Source organism: Grammomys surdaster, unplaced genomic scaffold (assembly GCF_004785775.1).
Source record: "Grammomys surdaster isolate TR1022 unplaced genomic scaffold, NIH_TR_1.0 99, whole genome shotgun sequence".
NCBI classification, from domain to species: Eukaryota; Metazoa; Chordata; class Mammalia; order Rodentia; family Muridae; genus Grammomys; species Grammomys surdaster.
The window spans coordinates 6,578,673-6,602,863 of record NW_021604578.1 but is presented as its reverse complement, the minus strand read 5'-3'; the positions used below and the strand labels follow the sequence as shown (position 1 = coordinate 6,602,863).

General features: G+C 39.8%; 1 protein-coding gene across 2 annotated transcripts in view; it reads left to right on the top strand.

Moving 5' to 3' along the window:
- Positions 1–1,171: 1,171 nt before the first annotated feature.
- The window catches only part of Slc38a9 (solute carrier family 38 member 9), an 84,281-nt gene continuing 61,261 nt past the window's right edge, over positions 1,172–24,191 (top strand). For both annotated transcript variants that reach the window (XM_028783643.1, XM_028783653.1), the window contains exons 1-2: positions 1,172–1,321; positions 18,146–18,291. In XM_028783643.1, coding sequence (XP_028639476.1) covers positions 18,182–18,291 — 110 coding nt within the window. In that variant the 5' untranslated portion in view covers positions 1,172–1,321; positions 18,146–18,181. The remainder of the gene's footprint in view (positions 1,322–18,145; positions 18,292–24,191) is intronic.

Sequence of the window (24,191 nt, the reverse complement as noted above, 5' to 3'; positions counted from 1 at the left end):
CTCCTCTGGTGTGTTTGAAGAGAGCAATGGTGTACTCATCCACACAAAATAAATAAATCTTTTTTAAAAAAAAAAACTTCCTAAGAAAGAAAGAAAGGAAGGAAGGAAGGAAGAAAGTCTGTCTAGTCTTGCCATGACACAACTTTTCTAAGACTGTTTCATTATCGGTAAAATAGGTAGAGCACGAAGTTTCAAAAGACTTTAAAAAATGATAAATGTAAAATTCTTAGAATTCATTACTATTTGAAAAGTTTATGTCTTGGAGCCTTGATCACATTACAGCACATTGCTTTCAAATTCTTTACAGAGCCCTGGTTTAGGCCATGCCATATCAGTCTTAGGGATCTTACCACGAGACTACTTCATTACCAAAATACATTCATTGACTTTACGTACATTGTATGTTTATTTGAGTCGATTTGGGGAAAACTTGAAGGGAGTCAATAGTCCCTGAAAGTCTCTTTTGTTTCTATAGTCTAATTTGTTAACAAAGCGAGAGGGGCGCGGAGGGGGGGAGAGAGAAGCCTGGTATTGGTGGCCTTTAACCCCAACACTCAGGAGGCAGAGGCAAAAGCAGGCTTTTGAAGCTAGCCTGGTCTACAGAGTGAGTTCCAGGATAGACAAGGATACACAAGGAAATTCTATTTCGAATAACAAAACAATAACAAAACAAATACAAAACAAACAAAAAAGACCACAGGGAAAAATCAGTGCAAGCTAACAGCTCCCCCATCCCACCCCACTCCAACTTCCCTCAGGATCCACAGCGTCCAAGGGCGTGACTGAAGAACATAACATGAGCCAGGAAAGCCTGAGAAAAAAGTCACCAGGGACATCAAGCACATCATCTTGTTCTGACGTGGCCTGTGATGCTGTAAAACTCCTCAAGATATCTCTCTTTTTTTTCCTCTCTCTCTCTCTCTCTCTTCCAAGGTTGTTCGGGCGGAGAAGACGATGCAACCAGACAGAGGTTCGAGCACCTGCTTGGCGACCCCGCCTCCAGGGGGGAGGGTGGGGCTCTTAGGGAAGATGGATGGCTGCTGCAGAGCCCTCTGGGAGTTGTAGTTCCAGATGGTGGCGCTTTCACAGAGGCGGCGAACTGTGTTCTCCTAGGACTCCATCCCCCGCCATCCCCCGCGGCCTAAGCCGTTGCCTCTTCCTGTTTAGGGGACTGTTCTTTAAGCGGCTGCCAGCTGGGAGGTCCGTGAAAGGGTCTTCGCCTCCTGCTCTGGTTTTCCGCGGTAGAAGGATTGGCCTGCTGAGGTAAACACGTTCTCGCTCCTGGCAAACTCACCCTGGGACAGTCCAAGAGAGAGCCCAGGTGAGGAGGGAAGGACTGAGCTTGCAGCCAACCGACTGTCAGCACGGAGGGGTCTTTGGGATGCCGGGAGAGCCAAGCCCCGGGCTAGGGACACTGCTCCAGAGTGGGCGCAAGTCCCTCGAGTGGGTCAAGTGCGGGGAGTCCGCGGGAGCTGAAAAAGTCTGGGTCTGCTGGAGTCTTATGGGAAAAGGCTAAAAGGGTTATACAGCAGATGAACACCCCAAGCCGGAGGTGAGAGGACTGTTGGGGTAATTGCAGGAAAAGAGGTGTCCTTGTATGAGAAAGATCTAGAGAGAGGAATTGAGAGCGGAAGCCCCTGGTTGTCCCTACCACACTGGTAGTAAGGGTGTGACTCACTTGTGCTTGTACAGGTGCTGGAGATCCAGCCTGGGGCTTGGCAATGAGGTCGCTCTACCACCAAGCCACTTCCCCAGCCCGTGAGTGACTGCTCTAATTGTGGGTGGCAGTGGTGTGTTGGCTGTCTTGCAGTACTGGATATGTGAGGCAGCTAGTCAAATGTTTTCTCCTCGCTTTACAAATCAGGAAAAGTCCTACCGAATTGAAGACATCCGCTTATCATCAGTCAGTTATTAACCAACTTGTCCAAAACCTAATTGTAAGGATCCTTTGGCAGTGCCTTATCTATCGTTGAGATTCTTCTCTGTTTTTCTATTTGATGCCTTCAAATATAACAAAGAACTGGCATGCAGAGTAGCAGGCAAAAGTTTTTGTTTGTTCATTATTTATTTTGGGTTTTGTTATTTGTTTTCTTTTTTATTGGATATTTTATTTACATTTCAGATGTTATCCCTTTACCCCATCCCCCCACCCAGGAACCCCCTATCCCATCCCCCCTCCTCCTGCTTCTATGAGGATGTGCTCCCCCACCCACTCCCATTCCCACCTCCCCACCCTCTAATTCCCCCACACTCGGCGCCCAGCCATGGGACCAAGGATCTCCTCTCCCACCTATGCCCTACAAGGCCATCCTCCCCTACATATACAGCTGGAGCCATGGGGCCCTCCCTATGTGCTCCCAGGCTGGTGGTTTAGACCCTGGGAGCTCTGATTGGTTGCTATTGTTGCTCTCCTCATGGGGCCCTTAAATCCTTTCAGCTCCTTCAGTCTTCTCTCTCATTCCTCCATTGGGAACCCCTTGATTAGCTCAATGGTTAGCTGTGAGCATCTGCCTCTGAATATGTCAGACCTCTAAGGAGACAGCTATATCAGGCTCCTGTCAGCATGCACTTCCTGACATCCACATAAGCGACTACCTTTGGACATGGGATGGATACCCAGGTGGAATGGTCTCCAGACGGCCGGCCCTTCCTTCAGTTTCTGTCCAACACTTTGTCTCCATATTTGCTCACTTGAGTATTTTGTTACTCCCCCTAAGAAGGACAGAAGCACCCACACTTGGTCTTCCTTCTTCATGAGCTTCATGTGGTCTGTGAGTTGAATATTGGGTATTATGAGCTTCTGGGCTAATATTCAGTTATCAGTGAGTGAATACCATGTGTGTTCTTTTGTGATTGGGTTACCTCACTCAGGATGATATTTTCTAGTTCCATCCGCTTACCTAAGAATTTCTGGAATTCATTGTTTTTAATAGCTGAGTAATACTCCATTGTGTAAATGTACCACATTTTTTTTATCCATTCCTCTGTTGAAGGACATCTGGGTTCTTTCCAGCTTCTGGCTATTATAAATAAGTCTGCTATGAACATAGTGGAGCATATGTCCTTGTTATATGTTGGAACATCTTCTGGTTATATGCCCAGGAGTGGTATAGCTGGGTCCTCAGGTAATGCTATGTCCAATTTTCTGAGGAACCGCCACACTGATTTCCAAAGTGGTTGCACCATCTTGCAGTCTCACCAACAATGGAGGAGTGTTCCTCTTTCTCCACATCCTCGACAGCATCTACTATTACCTGAGTTTTTGATCTTAGCCATTCTGACTGGTGTGAGGTGGAATCTCAGGCTTGTTTTGATTTGCATTTCCCTGATGACTAAGGATGCTGAACATTTCTTTAGGTGCTTCTCGGCCATTTGAGTTTCCTCAGTTGAGAATTCCTTGTTTAGCTCTGTACCCCATTTTTAACAGGGTTATTTGGTTGTCTAGAGTCTAATTTCTTGAGTTCTTTGTATATATTGGATATTAGACCTCTATCAGATATGGGATTAGTAAAGATCTTTTTCCAATCTGTTGGTTGCCATTTTGTCCTATTGACAGTGTCCTTTGCCTTACAGAAACTTTGCAATTTTATGAAGTCCTGTTTGTCAGTTCTTGATCTTAGAGCATAAGCCATTGGTGTTCTGTTCAGGAAATTTTCCCCTGTGGCCAAGTATTCAAGGTTCTTGCCCACCTTCTCTTCTATTAGTTTCAGTGTATCTGGTTTTATGTGAAGGTCCTTTATTCATTTGGACTTGAGCTTTGTACAAGGGGATAAGAATGGATCGATTTGCATTCTTCTACATGTTGTCCTCCAGTTGAACCAGCACCATTTGTTGAAAATGCTGTCCGTTTTTCACTGAACACTTTGTCAAACATCAAGTGACCATAGCTTGTGTGGGTTCATTTCTAGGACTTCAATTCTATTCCATTGATCTTCCTGCCTGTCTCTGTACCAATACCAGGTAGTTTTTATCACTATTGCTCTGTAGTACAGCTTGAGGTCAGGGATGGTGATTCCTCCAGAAGTTCTTTTATTGTTGAGAATAGTTTTCGCTATCCTGGGTTTTTTGTTATTCCAAATGAATTTGAGAATTTCTCTTTCTAACTCTGTGAAGAATTGAGTTGGTATTTTAATGGGGATTGCATTGAATCTGTAATTGGCAAGATGGCCATTTTTATTATATTAATCCTGCCAATCCATGAGCATGGGAGATCTTTCCATCTTCTGAAATCTTCAATTTCTTTCTTCAGAGACTTGAAGTTCTTGTCATACAGATCTTTCACTTGCTTGGTTAGATTCACACAAAGGTATTTTATATTATTTGTGACTATTGTGAAGGGTGTTATTTCCCTAATTTCTTTCTCAGCCTGTTTACCTTTCGAGTAGAGGAAGGCTACTTATTTGTTCGAGTTGATTTTATAACCAGCCACTTTCTGAAGTTGTTTATCAGGTTTAGGAGTTCTCTGGTGGAAGTTTTGGGGTCACTTAAGTATACTATCAAATCTTCTGCAAATAGTGACTTCTTCCTTTCCTATTTGTATTCCTTTGACTTCTTTTTGTTGTCTAATTGCTCTAGCTAGGACTTCCAGTACTATATTGAATAGATCAGGAAAGAGAGGGCAGCCTTGTCTAGTCCCTGATTTCAGTATGATTACTTCAAGTTTCTCTCCATTTAGTTTGATGTTGGCTACTTGTTTGCTATATATTGTTTTTGCTATGTTTAGGTATGGGCCTTGAATTCCTAATCTTTCCAAGACCATGAAGGGATGTTGAATTTGTCAAATGCTTTCTCATCATCTAGTGAGATGATCATGTGTTTTTTTCTTTGAGTTTGTTTATACAGTGGGTTACATTGATGGATTTCCAAATATTGAACCATCCCTGCATTCCTGGGATAAAACCTACTTGATCATGATGGATGATTGTTTTGATGTGTTCTTGGATTCAGTTTGGTAGAATTTTGTTGAGTATTTTTGCATCGATATTCATGAGGGAGATTGGTCTGAAGTTCTCTTTCTTTGTTGGGTCTTTGTGAGGTTTAGGTATGAGTGTGATTGTGGCTTCATAGAACGAATTGGGTAGTATTCCTTCTGTTTCTATTTTGTGGAATAGTTTGAAGAGAATTGGTATTAGGTCTTCCTTGAAGGTCTGATAGAATTCTGCACTAAAACCCTCTGGTCCTTGGCTTTTTTTGGTGGGGAGACTTTTGTTGACTGCTGCTATTTCTTTAGGGGTTATGGGACTGTTTAGATGGTTTATCTGCTCCTAATTTAACTTTGGTACCTGGTATCTGTCTAGAAAATTGTCCATATCATCCAGATTTTTCAGTTTTGTTGCGTATAAGCTTTTGTAGTATGGTCTGGTGATTTTTTTTAATTTCCTCGGTTTCTGTTGTTATGTCTCTCTTTTCAGTTCTGATTTTATTAATTTGGATACTGTCTCTGTGCCCTCTGGTTAGTCTGGCTAAGGGTTTATCTATCTTGTTGATTTTCTCAAAGAAACAGCTCCTGGTTTTGTTGATACTTTGTATAGTTCTTTTTGTTTCTACTTGGTTGATTTCAGCCCTTAGTTTGATTATTACCTGCCTTCTACTCCTTTTGGGTGTATTTGCTTCTTTTTGTCCTGGAGCTTTCAGGTGTGCTGTCAAGCTGCTAGTGTATGCTCCCTCCAGTTTCTTTTTGTAGGCACTTAGAGCTATGAGTTTGCTTTCATTGTATCCCATAAGTTTTGGTATGATGAGCCTTCATTTTCATTAAATTCTAAAAAGTCTTTAATTTCTTTCTTTATTTCTTCCTTGACCAAGTCATCATTGAGTAGAGTGTTGTTCAGTTTCCATGTGTATGTGGGCTTTCCATTGTTTTTGTTAGTATTGAAGACCAGCCTTAGTCCATAGTGATCTGATAGGATGCAAGGGATTATTTCAATATTTTTGTATCTGTTGAGGTCTGCTTTGTGACCAATTATATGGTCTATTTTAGAGAAGCTACCATGAGATATTGAGAAAAAGGTATATTCTTTTGTTTTAGGATGAAATGTTCTATAGATAACCATTAAATCCATTTGGTTCATAACTTCTGTTAGTTTCACTGTGTCTCTATTTAGTTTCTGTTTCCATGATCTATCCATTGCTGAGAGTGGGGTGTTGAAGTCCCCCACTATTATTGTGTGAGGTGCAATGTGTGCTTTGAGTTTTGGTAGTTTCTTTTATGAATGTGAATGCCCTTGCATTTGGAGCATAGATGTTCAGAATTGAGAGTTCTCCTTGGTAGATTTTTCCTTAGATGAGTATGAAGTGTCCTTCCTTATCTTTTTTGATAACTTTTGGTTGAAAGTCAATTTTATTTGAAATTAGAATAGCTACTGCACCTCGTTTCTTGGGACCATTTGCTTGGAAAATTATTTTCCAGTCCTTTACTCTGAGGTAGTGTCTGTCTTTGTCACTGAGGTGCGTTTCTTGTATGCAGGAAAATTCTGGATCCTGTTTATGTATCCAGTCTGTTAGTCTACATCTTTTTATTGGGGAATTGAGTCCATTGATGTTAAGAGATATTAAGGAAAAGTGATTGTTTCTTCCTGTTATTTTAGTTATTAAAGGTGTAATTATGTTTGTGTAGCCATCTTCTTTTGGGTTTGTTGGAAGATTACTTTCTTGCTTTTTCTAGCTTGTAGTTTCTCTCCTTGTGTTGGAGCTTTCCATCTATTATCCTTTGTAGGGCTGGATTTGTGGGAAGATATTGTGTAAATTTGGTTTTGTCATGGAATATCTTGGTTTCTCCATCTATAGTGATTGAGAGTTTTTCTGGATATAGTAGTCTGGGCTGGCATTTGTATTCTCTTAGGGTCTGTATGATATCACTCCAGGATCTTCTAGCTTTTATAGTCTCTGGTGAGAAGTCTGGTGTAATTCTTATATGTCTGCCTTTATATGTTACTTGACCTTTTTCCCTTACTCCTTTTAATATTTTCTCTTTGTTTTGGGCATTTGATGTTTTGATTATTATGTGATGGGAGGAATTTCTTTTCTGGTCTAGTCTATTTGGAATTCTGTAAGCTTCTTGTATATTCATAGGTTTCTTTAGGTTAGGAAAGTTTTCCTCAGAATTTTGTTGAGGATGTTTACTGGCCCTGTAAGTTGGGAATCTTCACTCTCATCTATACCTATTATCCTTAGGTTTGGTCTTCTCATTGTGTCCTGGATTTCCTGGATGTTTTGGGCTAGGAGCTTTTTGTGTTTTGCATTTTCTTTGACAGTTGTGTCAATGTTTTCCATGGTATCTTCTGCACCTGAGATTCTCTCTTCTATCTCTTGTATTCTGTTGGTGATGCTTGCATCTATGACTCCTGATTTGTTTCCTAGGTTTTCTATCTCTAGGGTTGTCTCCCTTTGAGATTCTTTATTGTTTCTACTTCCATTTCTAGATCCTGGATGGTTTTGTTTAATTCTTTCACCTGTTTGGTTGTGTTTTCTTACAATTCTTTAAGGGATTTTTGTGTTTCCTCTTTAAGGGCTTTTACCTGTTTACCTTTGTTCTCCTGTATTTCTTTAAGGGAGTTGTTTATGTCCTTCTTAAAGTCCTCTATCATCCTCATGAGAAGTGATTTTAAATCTGAATCCTGCCTGTGATGTGGTGTCCAGGACTTGCTATGTTAGGAGAACTGGGCTCTGATGATGCCAAATAACTTTGGTTTCTGTTGCTTTATATTCTTGTGCTTGCCTTTCGCCATCTGGTTAACTCTAGTGTTACCTGCACTCACTGTCTCTGACTGGAGACTGTCTTTCCAGTTATCTTCTTGTGTCAGAACTCCTCAGAGTCCAGATGTCTCTGTGATCCTGTGATCCTGAGCTCCTGGGTGGAAGAGCTCCTGGGACTCAGGCTCCCTCTGGGATCCTGACATCCTGCTGCTCTGAGTGCAGTGGTTCCTCAGCTGCTCCTAAAGCAGTGGTTCCACTACTGCTCTAAGTTGGTTCAGGATAAGGTGTCTTCACCAGAGCAGACCAGCCAGGTGTCTGCCCCAGCCGAAAGGACCAAGTGAGGGGTGGAAGGGGCGTGGTATTCCGGAGGGGTGGGGTTTGGGTGGGTTGCAGCTCCAGGTCTTAGGGTTGTCGGGGAGGGTTCTTACCCGCTGCTCCAGGAAGGTTCAGGATGTGGTGTCTTCATAGGAGCAGACCTGCTGGGTGTCTGCCCCAGCCAAAAGCTTGTTACTTGTTTTCAACAAAACTTTTCAGTAGGTCAAATGACACTTGTAAATTAAAGAGAAACCTGTGTGCCTTATCAGCAACTACTGTCAGATAGGCATGGGGCAAACCTGTAATCCCAGGACTTAGAAGGGGGAGGCAAGTGAATGGATCGTCTCCGGTTTAGATAAATAAATAGTGAAACTTCAAACCTGAAACCCAAAGGTTGACAGACGGCTGGTCTCTAAAGTGCTGACCTTGCAAGCATGAAAACTCAGGATGTGTGTGGGTCTTTGTACCTTTGTAAAAAACAAAACCAGGTGCTATGGTGCACATAGCAATGCCCAACACTAGTGAGATAGAAACTGCAGGACCTGGGGGCTTGCTGCCCACCAAGTCCCCTGGAATTGGTGAGCTCTGGCCCAGTGAGAGACCCTGCCTCAAAAAGTAAGGTAGAGGGAAGATGCCTGACTTCAGTTTCTGGCCTCCACATTCATGTGTGCAGACACACAAACCTGTATATACACATACACCACACATACCAGAAAAGCTAGCTACTTCCATATTGACAAAGGTGTCACATGATCTTTATACCTCTAAGGAACTAAAATTGACCTTGTGTTCCCAGTCCTGCTCACTAGAGCTCTGAGAACAATCAGCTTTAGATTTCTTCCCAAAATCTTGTCCTTGGACCTGTTCTACACATAAAACTGTTCTATTACAGTTCTATAATGCTGTGGCTATTTAACAGGAGTAAACACAGGAAGGCAGCACTGCTATCCCAAATTACAATTGAAAGCAGTATAGTGTTTTTATAAAAAATCTATATTGGCATAAAAAGGAAAAAAGAGGTTAAGATTTCCTAGCAGGCCTGCATTTTTATAATATATAAATTTATAATATATAATATAAATTTATAATATAAAATGTCAGTACTTTGCTAGTAGTTTTTGGGTTGTTTGTTTGTTTGTTTGTTTGTTTTTGTTTTTGGTTGGTTGGTTTTTTGGTCCAAAACTCAACTTCAGAAAATCTAGTGTTTCTGGTCTAAGAGAAGAAGAAGTTTTTTGGTGTCATAGTATTGCTTTGGTGCTTTCTAGACTATACTGTGTCCAACGCTGCCAGATTTTAACATTCTTTGAAGCATTGGTTAATCAGAGTAGAAAAATGTCCCCCGCCTCTTGACATCAAAATTATAGAATTATGGCTATTAGCTGTTAACATACAGGTAAATTATTCATAAAGAAGGAATATATGTGTGCTAGTAGACTCTAGCAGATTTATAGAGAAAAGAGATATACATGCAATAACTGCATCTACCAGTCTGCCTTTTAAAATTACATGACTCTGTTGCTTTTATACTGTAGAGATAAGTAAACTCTTACCAAATATCACCTGTTGATGTCCATTTTCCTTTTATAAAGTGTCATTAGAACACAGCCATGCATACTCATTTCCATACTATCTGTCATACTAAAAGGCAGATGCTCAATGGCTTAAATAATTTCTTTCTGCCCCTTTATAGAAAATAGTCACTCTGCCTAATAAACAATATAAATTATCTTAAATTTTATAATATATATAAATGTATTAGACAATAACTAATATCAGCCTCTGAGAAAGAACATAAACCTCTTGGATGCTTATGTCAATAGAAATATTTATCTTACCACAATCTAGTGTATCCTGCAAGTTGATGCATCTTAGCATAGGTACCATAGATTCACTTAATGGATAATTATAAGGAGGGTGTTGGAACACCTAGGCCCTTCAGGTCATAACCAGAGAACACTTGAGGCAAGCAAGCCCCTTCTCCATCTATGATGCTGCCACCAAGCACAGCAAGCCCAGCTCCTTGTTGCCTGGGGTGGGAGTCAACTTGATTTATAGTCACACATTAATCAGCCATACTTTCTAGTACCTCTGTGACTTTTAGCATACCAAATCACGTATGTAGGTCATGTATTAACTTAGAGCCACATCCTCTTTAGAGACCTGTCAGAGCAGGAGTATAGTAGGTGGAGCTTTCTTAGAAGCCATTCTTACAATGCTGTAATGAGATGCATGAAGAGTCGAAAGGGCAACAATGCCGTGGGTATGTTCTCTGGTGGTGGTAGGGACTTTGTGGGAGTCAGATGGAGCCTCCTAAGACCAAAGTTGCTGTTTTTCCCAGGGCTCTGTCCTTATCTCCTTGGCTTGGCTATCTCATGCCTAGCTGGAAGCCCTTTTATTTCTTATCGCCAGTGTTCGTAATGTCACCATTTCAATCCTGACATTCATTTTAACTCACATTTGTTTTTACCCTAGTATCACACAAATTATATAAGCCATCAACTTCCTTTTGGGGACCGTCTTTGTCTTTTCATGCTATTCTCATAAAATACCTGAGATGAAGTAATTTATAAACAAAAAGCTTATATCTGACAGTTCTGAAGACTAGAGAATCCAAAGTTAAGGCACAGTTAGTTTGGATGCTTGGTAAGGACCTGCCAGATGGCTCCTTCTTGCTAAGTTTTAAAAAAGTAAAAGAGACAGAGGACAAAGTGGGGCTGCTAACTCAACTCCTGCATCCCTACTAATCACCTTGAGGATTTAAGCATCTCCCAAAGGCTGCTTAGAACTATAACACTGAGTCATCTCTCTAGCCTTGATAATTACCTTCAACACATAAGCCTTGGAGGTAAGCATGGCAGTACCCCCAGTAAGTACTAAAACTAGTTTTAAACAATCAGGAACTCTTAATGGCTTAGCTATGGGTTAAGAGTCTTGAATTTAGGGTTTTGTTTTAAAGCTCTAAGATTCGAGAACTGGATGTGTCTGTTTGTGTTACCATGCCTGTTTAACACCCACAAAGTTATATCATTAAGACTGCAACAAAGGGATGTTGTGTAAGTGCTTAGCATTTTTGCCTTTGATGGACCATTCTGTACTCTAACCTATGGTCACGGAACTCTTGTTTCTTTCTCAACATACGTTATCACATAGCAGAGTATCTTACACTTTTACTCACTTTTAAAAACCATTAAGTTGCTTTTGGAACCATTAGTATTCCAGGGGAATTTGAAATCTGAGCTAATTGACTGAACAACTGGAAACCACCAAGTTTTCTACTCATTTCCTTAAAAAATTATTAACTATTTGATAAAAGAGGCAATAAGAACTTTGGACTCCTCGTTTATGAGTTGTTTTTATTTAAATCAACTTTCAGCTTCTTTAGAATAAATCACTAGTTTTACTATGCCACAACATTTCAACATTGCTCAAAATAAAGATATGCATGTGTAGCTAACCTAGAGCCTTTAAATTCCCGAATGGCTGTCATGTCTTCCCTAAAATCAGTCACTTTTTGGTAAGGCTGACTGACCTTAAAGAATCTTCCTAAATGTTCCCCCTTTCCCATTTTAGTAGTATTCAATCCCTAGTTAAAATATCTTCAGGAACTCATTCTGAACCTATGAATATTCTTAGTTTCTTTAAGAACCAACCCTGCAGTGTTGGCTTACAAATAGGGAAGTATAATCACCCACCTATTCCACTGTTTAAGCAGATTAGTTGTTATTCTCTTTTGAACCTGGTCCTTTCTCCAGTTGAACTGTCCCTGAAAGGACTGATGGTGGCTAGGGAAATATCCTTCAGACAACACAAAATAAAACAAAATCAAAACAAAACTTGCATCAGAAAACAGTCAACTAAACTAGTTTGCCTCAAATAAAAGTTTCTGTGCTTAATTTCTAATAATAGATGCACAGACATGTAATTCCATCTCTCAGTTCCATCTGTTTTAGAGGTTAAGGCCCGTTTGCTATGTTGACTGTTAATGGTCTTTTATTCACAATCTAGGTGATGAATAACTCACTTTTCAGATCTTCCTGTGGTCTTTCAGAGAACTCAAGCTCTTCCTTAAAGCAATATCAGTAGAGAAGTGACACTGGGCATCACACTGACCGAATTCAGTCCCAGCTGGGGCTCTATCAGCTACGTGACCTAGCACAAGTTTCTTTTCTGAAGTTCTGTTTGTTTCTCCTTATTCCTTCTTTCTCTTCTTCCCCCTCCCTTCCTTCTAATGTGACAGTAATATTTATTTACGGAAATTCAACAGTTTAAACAGCATCAAGCAAAACATTAGACAGCAGGCAGTCTTCAGTAAGACAGCAGGAGCTCCATCTCCCATGCCCTTTCTACTGACAGATGCATAATTTTCTCTGGGGTTCCTCCAAAATGGCACGTGGAGGTTCACTAGAAAAAAATTCTCTCTCTTTAGCACTATTTTGTTTGTAGTTGTTTAATGATTCTATGAAGATTAACCTTTTTTTTCCTACTTCAGAATGTACTCTTTATACTAAATACTAAATACTCTGTGAAAATGCCATTGCACAGAATAATAGTGGTTGGCATGGTTTTATACAGACAAATGTATCCAGCTCAAAGGGAGCCTTTTAGAGTTTTAGATTTTCCAAATGAGTTTTGCCAAAGCTACTCTTTCCCTCTACCCCCTCACCTCATGCCATTCTTTTTGATGAGAGGATACTGTTTTCCTTACAGATCATTTTTTCAATTTCTAAAATGCCTTTTACAGCTGAAAGAATTTAAAAATTATATAAGGTATAGCAGAATTCCAAAAGTGACTAGCCTACGAGATGTTTACAGCATTCATAAGCTTTTAATGCCATTGGATGTCCCAGATTAATTTCACACATTTTACATGTATTGTATATGGAATGTTTTTACTCATTTCCTCAAAGAGCCATTTTTAAAATTAGTCAAATTTGTACTTTTATATTAATGAAACAATGGAATTGTGAGGGCTCACTTTATAAGTAGGTTAGTGTCAGTCATGATAGAAAAACCAGCACTGGGCCCCAGCATGATTTGATTTCCTTCTTCTCTGTGGCTCTAAGTGATAGAAGACAATTTCTTTTCCATCTTCAGCTTCTCTTGTTCCTTATCTTTCCATAATCCTAGTCTCATTTTAGTAAGGCCACCTGAAATCCAAGAATCTTCCTAAATTTCTCATCTTTCTTAGTAGCCTTCAATTCTTACTTAAAGTAAGCTCTGTGAGTTAAAAGGACTCATTTTCCCTGAAATTAGGCATGTTTTCAGTGTAGAGAGTAAACTGAGTGGGAGCTGAGTTCCACACCGACCTGCAGCAGCCTGAGGCCTTCTCGTCAGACACCGCCACTGAGATGTGGTGGGATCCTTGCCTCAGCTGCAGAAAAGAATTTCAGGAAGAGTCAGAGTGAAACAGATGTAAATTTATTGGTAATTGATTTTAAACCTATATTTACACGTGGGTGGTAATAGAATATGTGCTCAGGGAAAAGATGGTATTCCCAGTATGTGAAGTGTGAGCTTCCCTGGAGTGTGGAGCTTAAGTCTCTTGGCATAGCAACATGTGTGTGCATGCGTGTGTTTGTGCATGCATGCATGTAATTATATACATGGGAAATCACAGCATGGTTTAAAGAAAGTTTATATTCTTGTTTGCTAAATTCCCAGGAAAATGCAGGTTTAGATCTTGAAAAGGAATTAAGCCACATTCAAGTGCTTTCAGCCTTAAGCATGGTTCATTGATAGTCTCATTTGAAATATCTCTATAAAAATAATATTACTATATAGATGATCCCTAAGACAATTTTGTTAATTTTGCTGGAACCTTTGACTTGTAGCAGGTAAGAGAGTTTAAGTGACCCCAGAGACCAGAGCCCCATTCTTCTCACATCTCCCTAACTTGTCTGTCTTGCCTTAGAATCTTAGGCTTTCATTTTAACACTTTAGTTAAAACTTAAGGCAAACACGTGAACTGTCTGTTTTATTAGGGAGAGGAAGATGTTGAGACCAGTTTGATCATGCTGGGTACAGCTTAGCAAATTTGAGAGCAACAGGGCTACCTCGTTGAACCCTTGCCTATAAATAAATAAATAAGTCAATAAGTCAATAAATAAATAAAAACTTCTTAACTGTTTCAGTGAAAGTAATGTTATCACAGTTGCTCCCATTTTAATGGGATTCCAGTAGCAACTACCTTCAAACAATGTACACGTAACACTAAAGCAATGGTTCTCAACCTGTGAGTCTCGACCTGATATTATGCATGTCAGATATTTATATTGTGATTCATAATATAAATTATGAATTACAGTGAAGAAGTAGCAATGAAATAATTTTATGGTTGGGGGTCACCACAGCATGAAAAGGGGTCACAGCATTAGGAAGGTTGAGAACCACTGCAAAAGAATACTCTTTTGCTACACATTTGAGACTGTGCAATCTGCTTGCTCTATGAATCTGTTTCAAAGAGTCAATGGATAAAACTTTTAGCCTGGGATAAATCCTGCTTGTTTTGTTTTTTGTTCATCCTTGGTTATTGACGCACTGTTCACAATATGTAACTTGGACTAAATTTTTCACTGATCTCTTGCTAAGCTGATTTAGAAAGTAGAACCAGAGATTGGTATACAGATGAACTAAAACTGAAGTAATGAAATGAAAATTAGCACTGAGTTTACATGCCGGTGGGTGAGCTCTTAAGAAATTTAGGGGATATTACTTCTCTCGGCTTTATAAATTATATTTTTTAAGTTATCGATGGTAGAAAATGTGGCTTAATTTTCTGTTTTTCCCAATACCTCTTTACATTGTAGGGACTCAGTAAGCCCTTGTTGAATGACTGTGTTTAATATTTGCCATTACAATATTTTGGATGTCCTAGTAATTTCTGCCATTCTAATCCATGTAGCATGTGGAAGTGAAATACTTATTTTGGGATGATACTAGTTTGGGTTATACCCTTTTTACCCGCTTTGTGGTTCCAGGACGTCTCACATAGTGTGCAAGCACTCTGCCCCTGGGCTACCCTTCCAGTCTTACCCTTCCAGTCTCTGAAATGTTCCTCTCCCAAGACACTGCCTAATGGATTTCTTTAGCATTTGCTTGTCTTTAGTAGTGCCAGTAAGGCCCTGACTAGCTTATTATGCACTTGGTAGAAAAGCAGAAGCAAAGAGGGAAGTGGAAGGGAAAGAAACAGAACAGAAAATGCACAGATTTGGGGAATAGAGCATGTCACTAGCATCTGTGTCACAAAGTCAGTGGCGTGTTGATGGCAGTTGTCCACATGTTTATTAAGGAAGTTTTTTATTTAAAAGGGAGAAATTCAAAAGGTGGCATTAATATATATATTTTTTTTTGGGGGGGGGGGTTTCGAGATTGGGTTTCTCTGTGTAGCTCTGGCTGTCCTGGAAATCATTCTGTAGACCAGGCTGGCCTCGAACTCAGAAATCTGCCTGCCTCTGCCTCCCAAGTGCTGGGATTAAAGGCGTGCGCCACCACCACCCGGCTAAAAACATTTTTATCTGTTTACTGTGATGATTAATAATAGAACTGAACATTTCTCAGCACAGAGTTTTAATGTATGCAGCATTATTTTTAACCCTTATGTAAACTGGTGAGGTGGGTATGATTGTTTTGATTTTGCAGGCAGGAAGATAGTGGCATGGAGGTTAAATGGATAGTGCTAAATCACGTAGGTGAATAGCAGATTTCTGATAAAAAAAAAAAACGTACTTCCTTTCCATCCTTCCATAAATATTATTGTAAGAAAATCAGGATAAGTGGGCTAGCCTGAGGCTCAGGAGTAGGACACTCACCTAGCAGCCATGTATCCTGTACTCATCTCTAGTGAGAAAGAGGGAGGATGGAAGGAGGGAGAGGGAGGGGCAGGGAAGGAATGAGTTACAAAAATTAACATAAGAGTCCATTAAACAAATCAGGACTGATGCTACATATTTGTTCAGTGTCACAGTAACATGAAGTAGGAGACGGTGAACGTAACAGAAGTGGGACTTGACAGAGAGCAGCACACAGGGCACAGCACTAGTGAAGAGATCAGCTCAGATGGATTACCTAGTTCTGACAGTCTGTGATTGATCCCTTGCACCTTTTATCTTTCTATATATAACAACACAGCAGTAACTTACACAGTGAAGAATAAGAACAACGATTGCTTTTACAGCTCACAATGTATTTCATTTTATGTAGTTCTTTGCATTGTATAGTGAAATATACCTATACAAAAGTGCATTAAATGCACACACATTCACTAATACATACTAGAGTTATAGAGCAAATATCTCTGTGACAACAATTAGATTGAAGAAGATGAACACTTCCAGTGCCATATAAGATCTCCTGTCTTTCCTGTTACAACTCTCCTATCATCCCTCTAGCATGTTCTCTCAGCATCAGAAGTGATGCTGTTTCGCCCAGATAATTTCATGCATTATAAGATGTTTTAGTATCTTGCTTATCTCTGTCCTTGATATGTCAGTTAAAGACATCCTCCGCCAAATTATACCAACTAATTGCATGATGTCAAATTCCTTCTATATTCCTCTGTTCTACATCCCTTTGAGGGAGAATAAACTGTAGGGCTGGGATAATAGCAGAGAGATCAGCTCATCTGTTGGAGTTCTTTACCCCGTTTCATTAAATATTGTCTGGGGAACCTGATTGAAGAAAGAGATGTAGCTGAGGCCTTTATAATCTTTTCTGAACTAGAGAAATTGTTTTAGGTTCCATATGCTGCTGTTATTGAAATATGGTCTTTTATTTTAGGTAGTTTTAATTGTACCGGTGATGTTTTTCAATAAAATTAGAGTAAGTAAGCAAAACAAAGCATATTTCAACAAGTGAGCTAGTCTAGAGTTTATCAGTATAGTACCATTTGGTTTATATTGTAATGCCTACGAGAGATTCCCAGAATTCTAACATAATAAAAATTCTGATCCCATAGATGAATAAAACATTATACACTCTCCCCTTAACCTCCTCACAGCCCTGTTTTCAACAGTTTCTGTTAAACCATGAGTATCCAAGGATGAGAATATAATACTTTTAAAACATTTTAAAGTAAAATTTCATATATATCACTAATAATAAAAAAAATAGTACATCCTCAAAACAAGAAAACAGTTGTAATGGTAAGGAATGGAGATGCTGTGCTTCTGGATTTCAGTGAAAGAAGAGCCAGTAAGAGTCCAAATGGCTTAATGCTGAGTGTGAGAAAAGACACTGATAAGACAAGCAGAAGGACCGAGAGTCCACCAGTTGAAGAAGGAAAACAGTATGCATGTGGTTTGCGTTTTTTGGTTTGGAGGAAGAAAGTCAAGTTTGGAACATGCTAAGTTTGAGTTGTATAATTCTATCTAGGTAAAGATGCTGAGTAGCTAGTTGACTATGAAGGTGCTTTCAGGAGAGATGTTTGACTACTAGAAACTTTCCTGTAGACGTTGGCATCCTTAAATCTTGTGAACTTTCTGTAGTTGAAGCTCTTTGTCTTCATACCCCCTAATGTGAAAGCCACTAGCCACAGTGTTAAGGACACTTAGCTCCCTTGTGAGAGAGTGAGGCATATTTACTTCCTTGTACTGTGCTCTGAGGGGAAACTCTTACAGTTTTTACTTTAGGTGGACCTTGGTCTCTGTTTCCCTAAGTCTGGATGGAGGCTTTGAAGACAGCAGCTCAAATTCTGAATCAGCAGCTGTTCCCTGCAGTCATTTTAATGTTTCTTTTCTTTGCTGCCAGCTTACCTGATTTCATTCCCTCTTTTTTTAAGCTTTCCAAAAAGATTTTTAAAATATTCTATACCAGGATTGGGTCCAAGTAACCAAATCTGTATATTCTTGGAAATGAATTGTCTCATTTATTGTCCTTTAGGCTGAAAGATAAGAAATTCCAAGTTAGTAATAATATTTCTGATAAATGTCATATACCTCACTTAAGTCCTGATGGCTTTACACCTATAATCCCAGGTCTGCTTAAGAGTTGGAGACCAACCTGGGTAACAGTGAGCCATCTTTAAAAATGATACCAGCAGCAAATTCTTGTACTTCTTTATTTTGCTTGCATGCAAATATATATTAAAAATAGCAAAATGTTTTTAAGATTAAACTAAATTACCTTCTTCTGGTTTATATAGGACTGAATTCCCCAGTGCCTGGAATCTGAGAAAAATATGGCTAGTGCGGGCAGTGATTCTAGGCATCTTATCTCTGAGGTAGAACATGAAGTACATCCTGGACCTTTGAATATCCAGTTTGATTCATCAGATCTAAGATCTAAAAGGTAAGGTCTTAATGTGTTTACTTCATAATTAGGGCTTCTAACAATTAAGATATAATACAATACAGCCCCAAAGATCAACAGAATTGATAATAAAATACTCATTTTCTTATAGAATTTATATTCTGATCTATGTGCATATGGTGATATGAATCCTGTTTCCTCACACATTTTTTTTGTCTTGGAATAAACATGTCTGTTAAGGAAAGGGTTGAGTTTTATCAAGTAGGATGCATTTGTGTAAATGACTCAGATACCTGTTGATTATCCATTTCATGCAAAATAATCCGATGCTAAAGACAGAAAAGGAATAGGCTTTTACCTTCACTGAATTTCAATGTCAGCAGATAATTTAAAATAATTTGAGATTAAATAATCTTTCAGTTTATAACTGGAACCCTCAAGAGAATCTCCTTTAAAAACAAGTACTAGTAAGTGAGTTCAATAAAATAGTTACTGGGTAGAAAGATGCTGCAGTAAGATGCTTGGTGTGCAAGCATGAGGACTGAAGGCTGCATCCCAGCAACCATATAAGCTAGATGTGAGCCCAGGACTCATCTTTAAACACAGTGATGTAGTGAGTAGAGACAGGAGGATCGCCACGACTTGCTGGCTGTCAGTCTGATTTAAGAAAAAAACAAAGCAAAACAAAAAACAGATTAAGAAAGAGACCCTGCCCCTTAGAAATAAGATAGAAGATAATTGCCTTCCTCTGACCTCAGTGTATGTACATACTTGTGGGCACACATACACAAAGTGGTTGATTCCTAGCACATACATACATGATGGCTCACAACTGTCTGTAATTCCAGTCCCAGGAGATCTGATACCTTCTTCTGTCCTCCCTCAACAATAGCCATGCACATGGTGCACACACATTCTTGCAGACAAAGCACCCAAACACATAGACAGATCATTTCAAAAAAACTCAACACACAGCACACATGCATGCACGGATACCCACTGTGTCCGTGTGTATTATACATGTAAAATAATGGACTTAGAATTTTTCTTTGTTTTCACTGAAAGAACACTTCACCATATGTGTTATTTCTCATTTGTCTTTTATGGAACTATAAAAGTTTATCATAGAAACGAAGTGTGTTGGTTAAGACATTATTAACACCTCACACTTAGAAAACCTGACTCTTCTGGATAACTTTTTGATTTAGCCATCAGACAGGTTGTGTGTCCCTTCTGTGTGGACAATTGTCCTTTGGCCATAAAAAGAGTGGGTGACTTTGATGATGCAGCCTTCCTTGGTTTTCTCCAGCAGCACTGAGGATGCTTGCAGGTTCCTGTCCTTGCACTGTCCTGTCTCACTAGATGGTGTCATGAGAGGTCTTTTCACTTACAGTTCCCGTTCCTTCCTGAAATGGTTCTTCAGTGGTTTGACTAAGGTGGCCTGGGATGGCAGTTACTTGACAGCACACCACCAGAAGTAGCCATCACACCACCACCCAGCTGACAGTAATTCCGACACTAGGTGTTAAAGATTATAAGATGTCCTCATTTAGAAATATTTAAATGTATATATTAGAAAAGAATGTTATCAGTAAGATATGACAGTCACTGTCTATTTCAGGCAAGAAGAATAAAATTGTTATCCAGGGGGATTAAATCCAGGGGAGAGGTTCTGTCAGTGAAGTATTTGTCACACAAACTTGAGCACCTGAATTTGGGCCCCAGCACCCATATAAAATCCAGGAGCTATGGTGTGTACCTGTAATCACCATACTAGGATGGCAGGGACTTCTGGAGAGCATTGGCTAGCTAGCCCAGCCAAATTGATGAGCTCCAGGCTAGTGAGAGACAATCTGAATAAATAAGTATGCCAGTAAATAAATGAGAGAGAGAGAAGCAGTTCAAGTAGATACCTAATCTTGACCTCTAGTCTTTTCATACGTGTGCTCACATAGGCATACACACACAGATGTGTGCCCAGAAAAAAAAGAAGAATTTAACCCACAAGTTGCATGTGGTCCTACACCCAAATCCCAGCAGCCAACTCTGAAGTTTCTGTGTATCAGTAATCTCACTGCCACACACACACTGCTTTACTGTGTCAAACGGTACATGCACGGGGTCGGATAAATTGCTAACACTGAAAGCAACTAAAATGTGTTTTCTTCCAGGACTGAAAACTAAATTATGGCTTATTCATACAATGGGATTTTTTTCATCTAATACAAAGGAGGTGGGCTTATGATATATCAAAATGGAGCAACTTTTTGAGTTATTTTGTTAAAAGAAAAAAGTGAGATGCAGAGCAGTATCTCTAGTCTGCCACCATGCATGGAAAGTCAGTCACTACATCATAGACCGTACAGTGTGTGTAGACGCAGTCTGCAGAAGGCTTAGATGGCTGAGAGGAACTGCACAGCTGAGTAAGGGAGCCTGGTGCATAGTGTTCATAGATACTCAGCACCTAGTCAGTGACCACCCTCGTTCCTATCAGCAGAATGTTAGTCTAGTTAAAAGCTGCAGCTATTTCTAGCACAGGAGATAAGAAAGATTACAATGAGCTGATTCTGGCGATATTGTTAAGATACTTGATTTTTTTCAGTTTTTCTTGTAGCTAAAACTAGTAGTGTGAAATTCATCCCTGAAGACGTTGCCATTAACAGTGGCTATCAGAAGAAACAGAGAAATTGATAATTGTGATTCTCACTGGTATGATCCAGTATTAGTGAATGTATGCACTTACAAATGCTGACTGAGTGCTTAGAGTTTTCTTGAAACTTCTAAGTTCTGTGATAAATAATTGACCACTGTGACAATAAGACATAGGTCATTAAAGTGCATTCCATTATGATAAGTTGGCAGGAGTTCAGTTCCTTGAAATTTTAATCTAACAGGGCATATTAAATGGAAATACATTTTCTATAATGAAACTTGTGAAAGGATGGAATCGCTGTTTTCAATCCTGGTGTAACTGGTAAGCACGTATGAAGGAGAGCAACCACTTGTAAGAACTTAGCAGGCCTCATTGCTTCTGCTTGTGGGATAATCTCTGCTGGAGAAAGCAGAGACTTTTTGATGAGAAAAAGTATGTGAGTACTTTGAAACACTCTTTCCTTTGAGAGATAGATTCTCTCACTTTACATATAAATAAAACCCAGACACACAGTGTCTTCCAGCAGAAGATCCAACTTAGACAACTAGTACCACGCTTCAGTTCTGTGCATCACTGTGCTCTGGTGCCACCCTTGTACGTGTATATAGTATAATTTGATGTTTCTTATCAGTTTGCTTGCCTTTCCAACTCTGAGTTCATTTAGCTCCATCTCAAATTTGTGACATGAGGACTTTAGAGCGCTTATTCTTTTCTAATTTACATTGCCACATATACCAGCTAGTTAGCGGTCATGATTGTGGTGTCAAGGATCATTCTACATTTGGGAAACTGTGACTGTGGGGTGATGGGGAACAACATTCCATGGTTGAATATTACTTAGCCTACTGTTAGCTTATGTTATTTTTCTCTCTCCCACTAGGTGGCAGTCGAATCTTAAATTAGCTCCAATAAAAGTATTTTAACTGGAATAGACGAAAGGGTTGCAGGCTTGTTGTTTTTTGGATTGTTTGTTTGTTTGTTTGTTTTGTTTTTTTGTGAAGTAGAGTCTGAAACAGGTAGAGGAAGGCTTTGGTGTTGTAAGATGCATTCCATAGGCATGTGAATCATTTAGGCACTTTATAAAAAAATACGGCCCCTTTGTTTTCAGCACGCCTCCCTCCGATGCTATTTTGTCTTCTGTTCTGGGGTAGAATGAACAATAAGCATGTAAATGGAAGAGCAGAAAGGTCTAGAAGTCTCCTGTATTCTATTCGATACATTCTATCGGGAATTGACAGGCTTTTCTCGGGCTTTGGAGACTACTAATGGAGCTGGTATTCAGGATGGCTTCATATTTTCCCACTGCTCTGTGACTATGCCCTGGGAAAGTGACCATCCCGGCCAGCCTACAAAGTTATAAAATGGTTGAGTTTTAGTTTGTTTCCCGTTCTGGGTATTGGACCCATGGCTTTGGGTATGCTACCCAAGCACTCTACTGTAGCTTGGCTCAATTTTAGCTTTCCCCTTCTCTGTCTTCCTTTGTTTTCCCTTCTTCTTTTCCCAGAGCTCAGGGCTTTCCTGCCACTCCTTCTAGGCCCAGGGTTCCACCGTAAGGCAGGAGCTCCCTCAGGCTCCAGCCCCCTGAGTATGCTCTGTACACAGACTTGTCTCCTACAGCTTAGTTGCCAGCACTCCGCTGTTCTGTTCTTGTAGGACGCTGTTGCCCACTTAGTATTGAGTTCAGAGCCTGGTATACACTAAGCAAATGGTGCACTACTGAGTAATGTTCCCCAACACACCAGCAATTATCTCTTCAATAATGATTATTATCTGAAACAATGCAGTACTTTTCTGATGAGATACATTACTTTTCTGATTTTGATACAAACACAATATAGAATGATAAGCTGGCTTTCTTAAAATTTTTTTTTAAATCACCTGTGCTTCTGTAGGATCGTGTTCATTTTCTTTCTTCTCTCCCTCCTCTTTCTTACTCTGTTTTGTTTTTGTTTTGTTTCTGATTAGGAAAGGTGTGGGAGGAGGATCATACAAAAACTTTTAGCATAAAGTCTTTTAGAAGCATAAGGAAACAATCCCATCACACAGAAGCAAGCGTTACTAAGACTGTCCTGTGAGCCGCCTTTCTACGATGCTTTTACTGTATAAAGTCTATGTGACCCTAGTCAATTGGAATTTGAATCACAGAGTAGTAAGTCGTTCCCTATTGTTTGTGTGTCTCTCTGATCTTCTCTGCCTTCCTCTTTTATATTTTCCTCTCTTGTCCTCTTTTGTGCTTTTCTTTCTCCACTCCTTTCTTTTACCAGCAAACATTAAGTTCCTACTGTGTGCTAAATGCTTTGTACATATGGTATTTCCTTCTAGCAAAAACACTGAGACATGATGACTCAGTGCTAAAAATATTTTTAAAAATATGTATCTTCAAAACTTATCTTTTACTAGGAAAATATTAGTTAAACCCATTCTGAGCCAGCATTCCCAAGGACCCTGTGGAATTATGGCGTTCTGGATGTTCACGCTGGTGCTGTTTGTACTGCTCAGGGCTAGGGCAGCGTTCTCAGACTTCCTAATGTTGTGACCCTTTAATACAGTTCCTCAGGTTGTGGTGACCCCCAACCACAACATTATTTTGTTGCTACTTCATAACTGTACTTTTTCTACTGTTATGAATCATAATGTAAGTATCTGATGTTCAGGATATCTGATCTGGGACCCTCCAAGGGGATCAGGACACACAGGTTGAGAGCTGTGGTGCTATGCTGGTGGGACTCTGTAAGCTGTAAGAGTCGAGGCCGAATGAGGCCTAGGGGCATGTGACCATAAACATCTCTAAGGAAAGACCTATAGAGATGCTCCCTGACATAAATCTGATAATGGCGTGCAGGAAGTGCTGCTCCAGTTCTGAGTCCCTGAGGGGGAACATGCTACTTAGGACAAGGGCTAGGTAACTCTTCTTGTACAAAGAGCTGAATAGTAGATATTTCCAGCTGTGTGAGCATGTGGTTTCACCTTTGCCATTGTAGTGTGGAAAGTAGCACAGACCATTCATAGTTTCATGAACTTGCCATGTTTAAATCCAATTTTACTAATGGAAACAGGCAATGGACCTGAAGTTTTTTCTCCTGGACTTTGTGCTGCTGGTTCCTGACCTACCAGGAGGAGTTCCAAGGCCTCTGAGATAAGCAGTCCCAGGTACTCATACTGATATAATCCATGAGAATCCCTCTTGCTTTGTTTCTGGAGAAGTTAATAAGGGGGAAGGAGGCTGGGCTACTCACCTTAATTTCATCTGCACCCTTACGTGTTTCTAGTAAAAACGTTTTGGGAG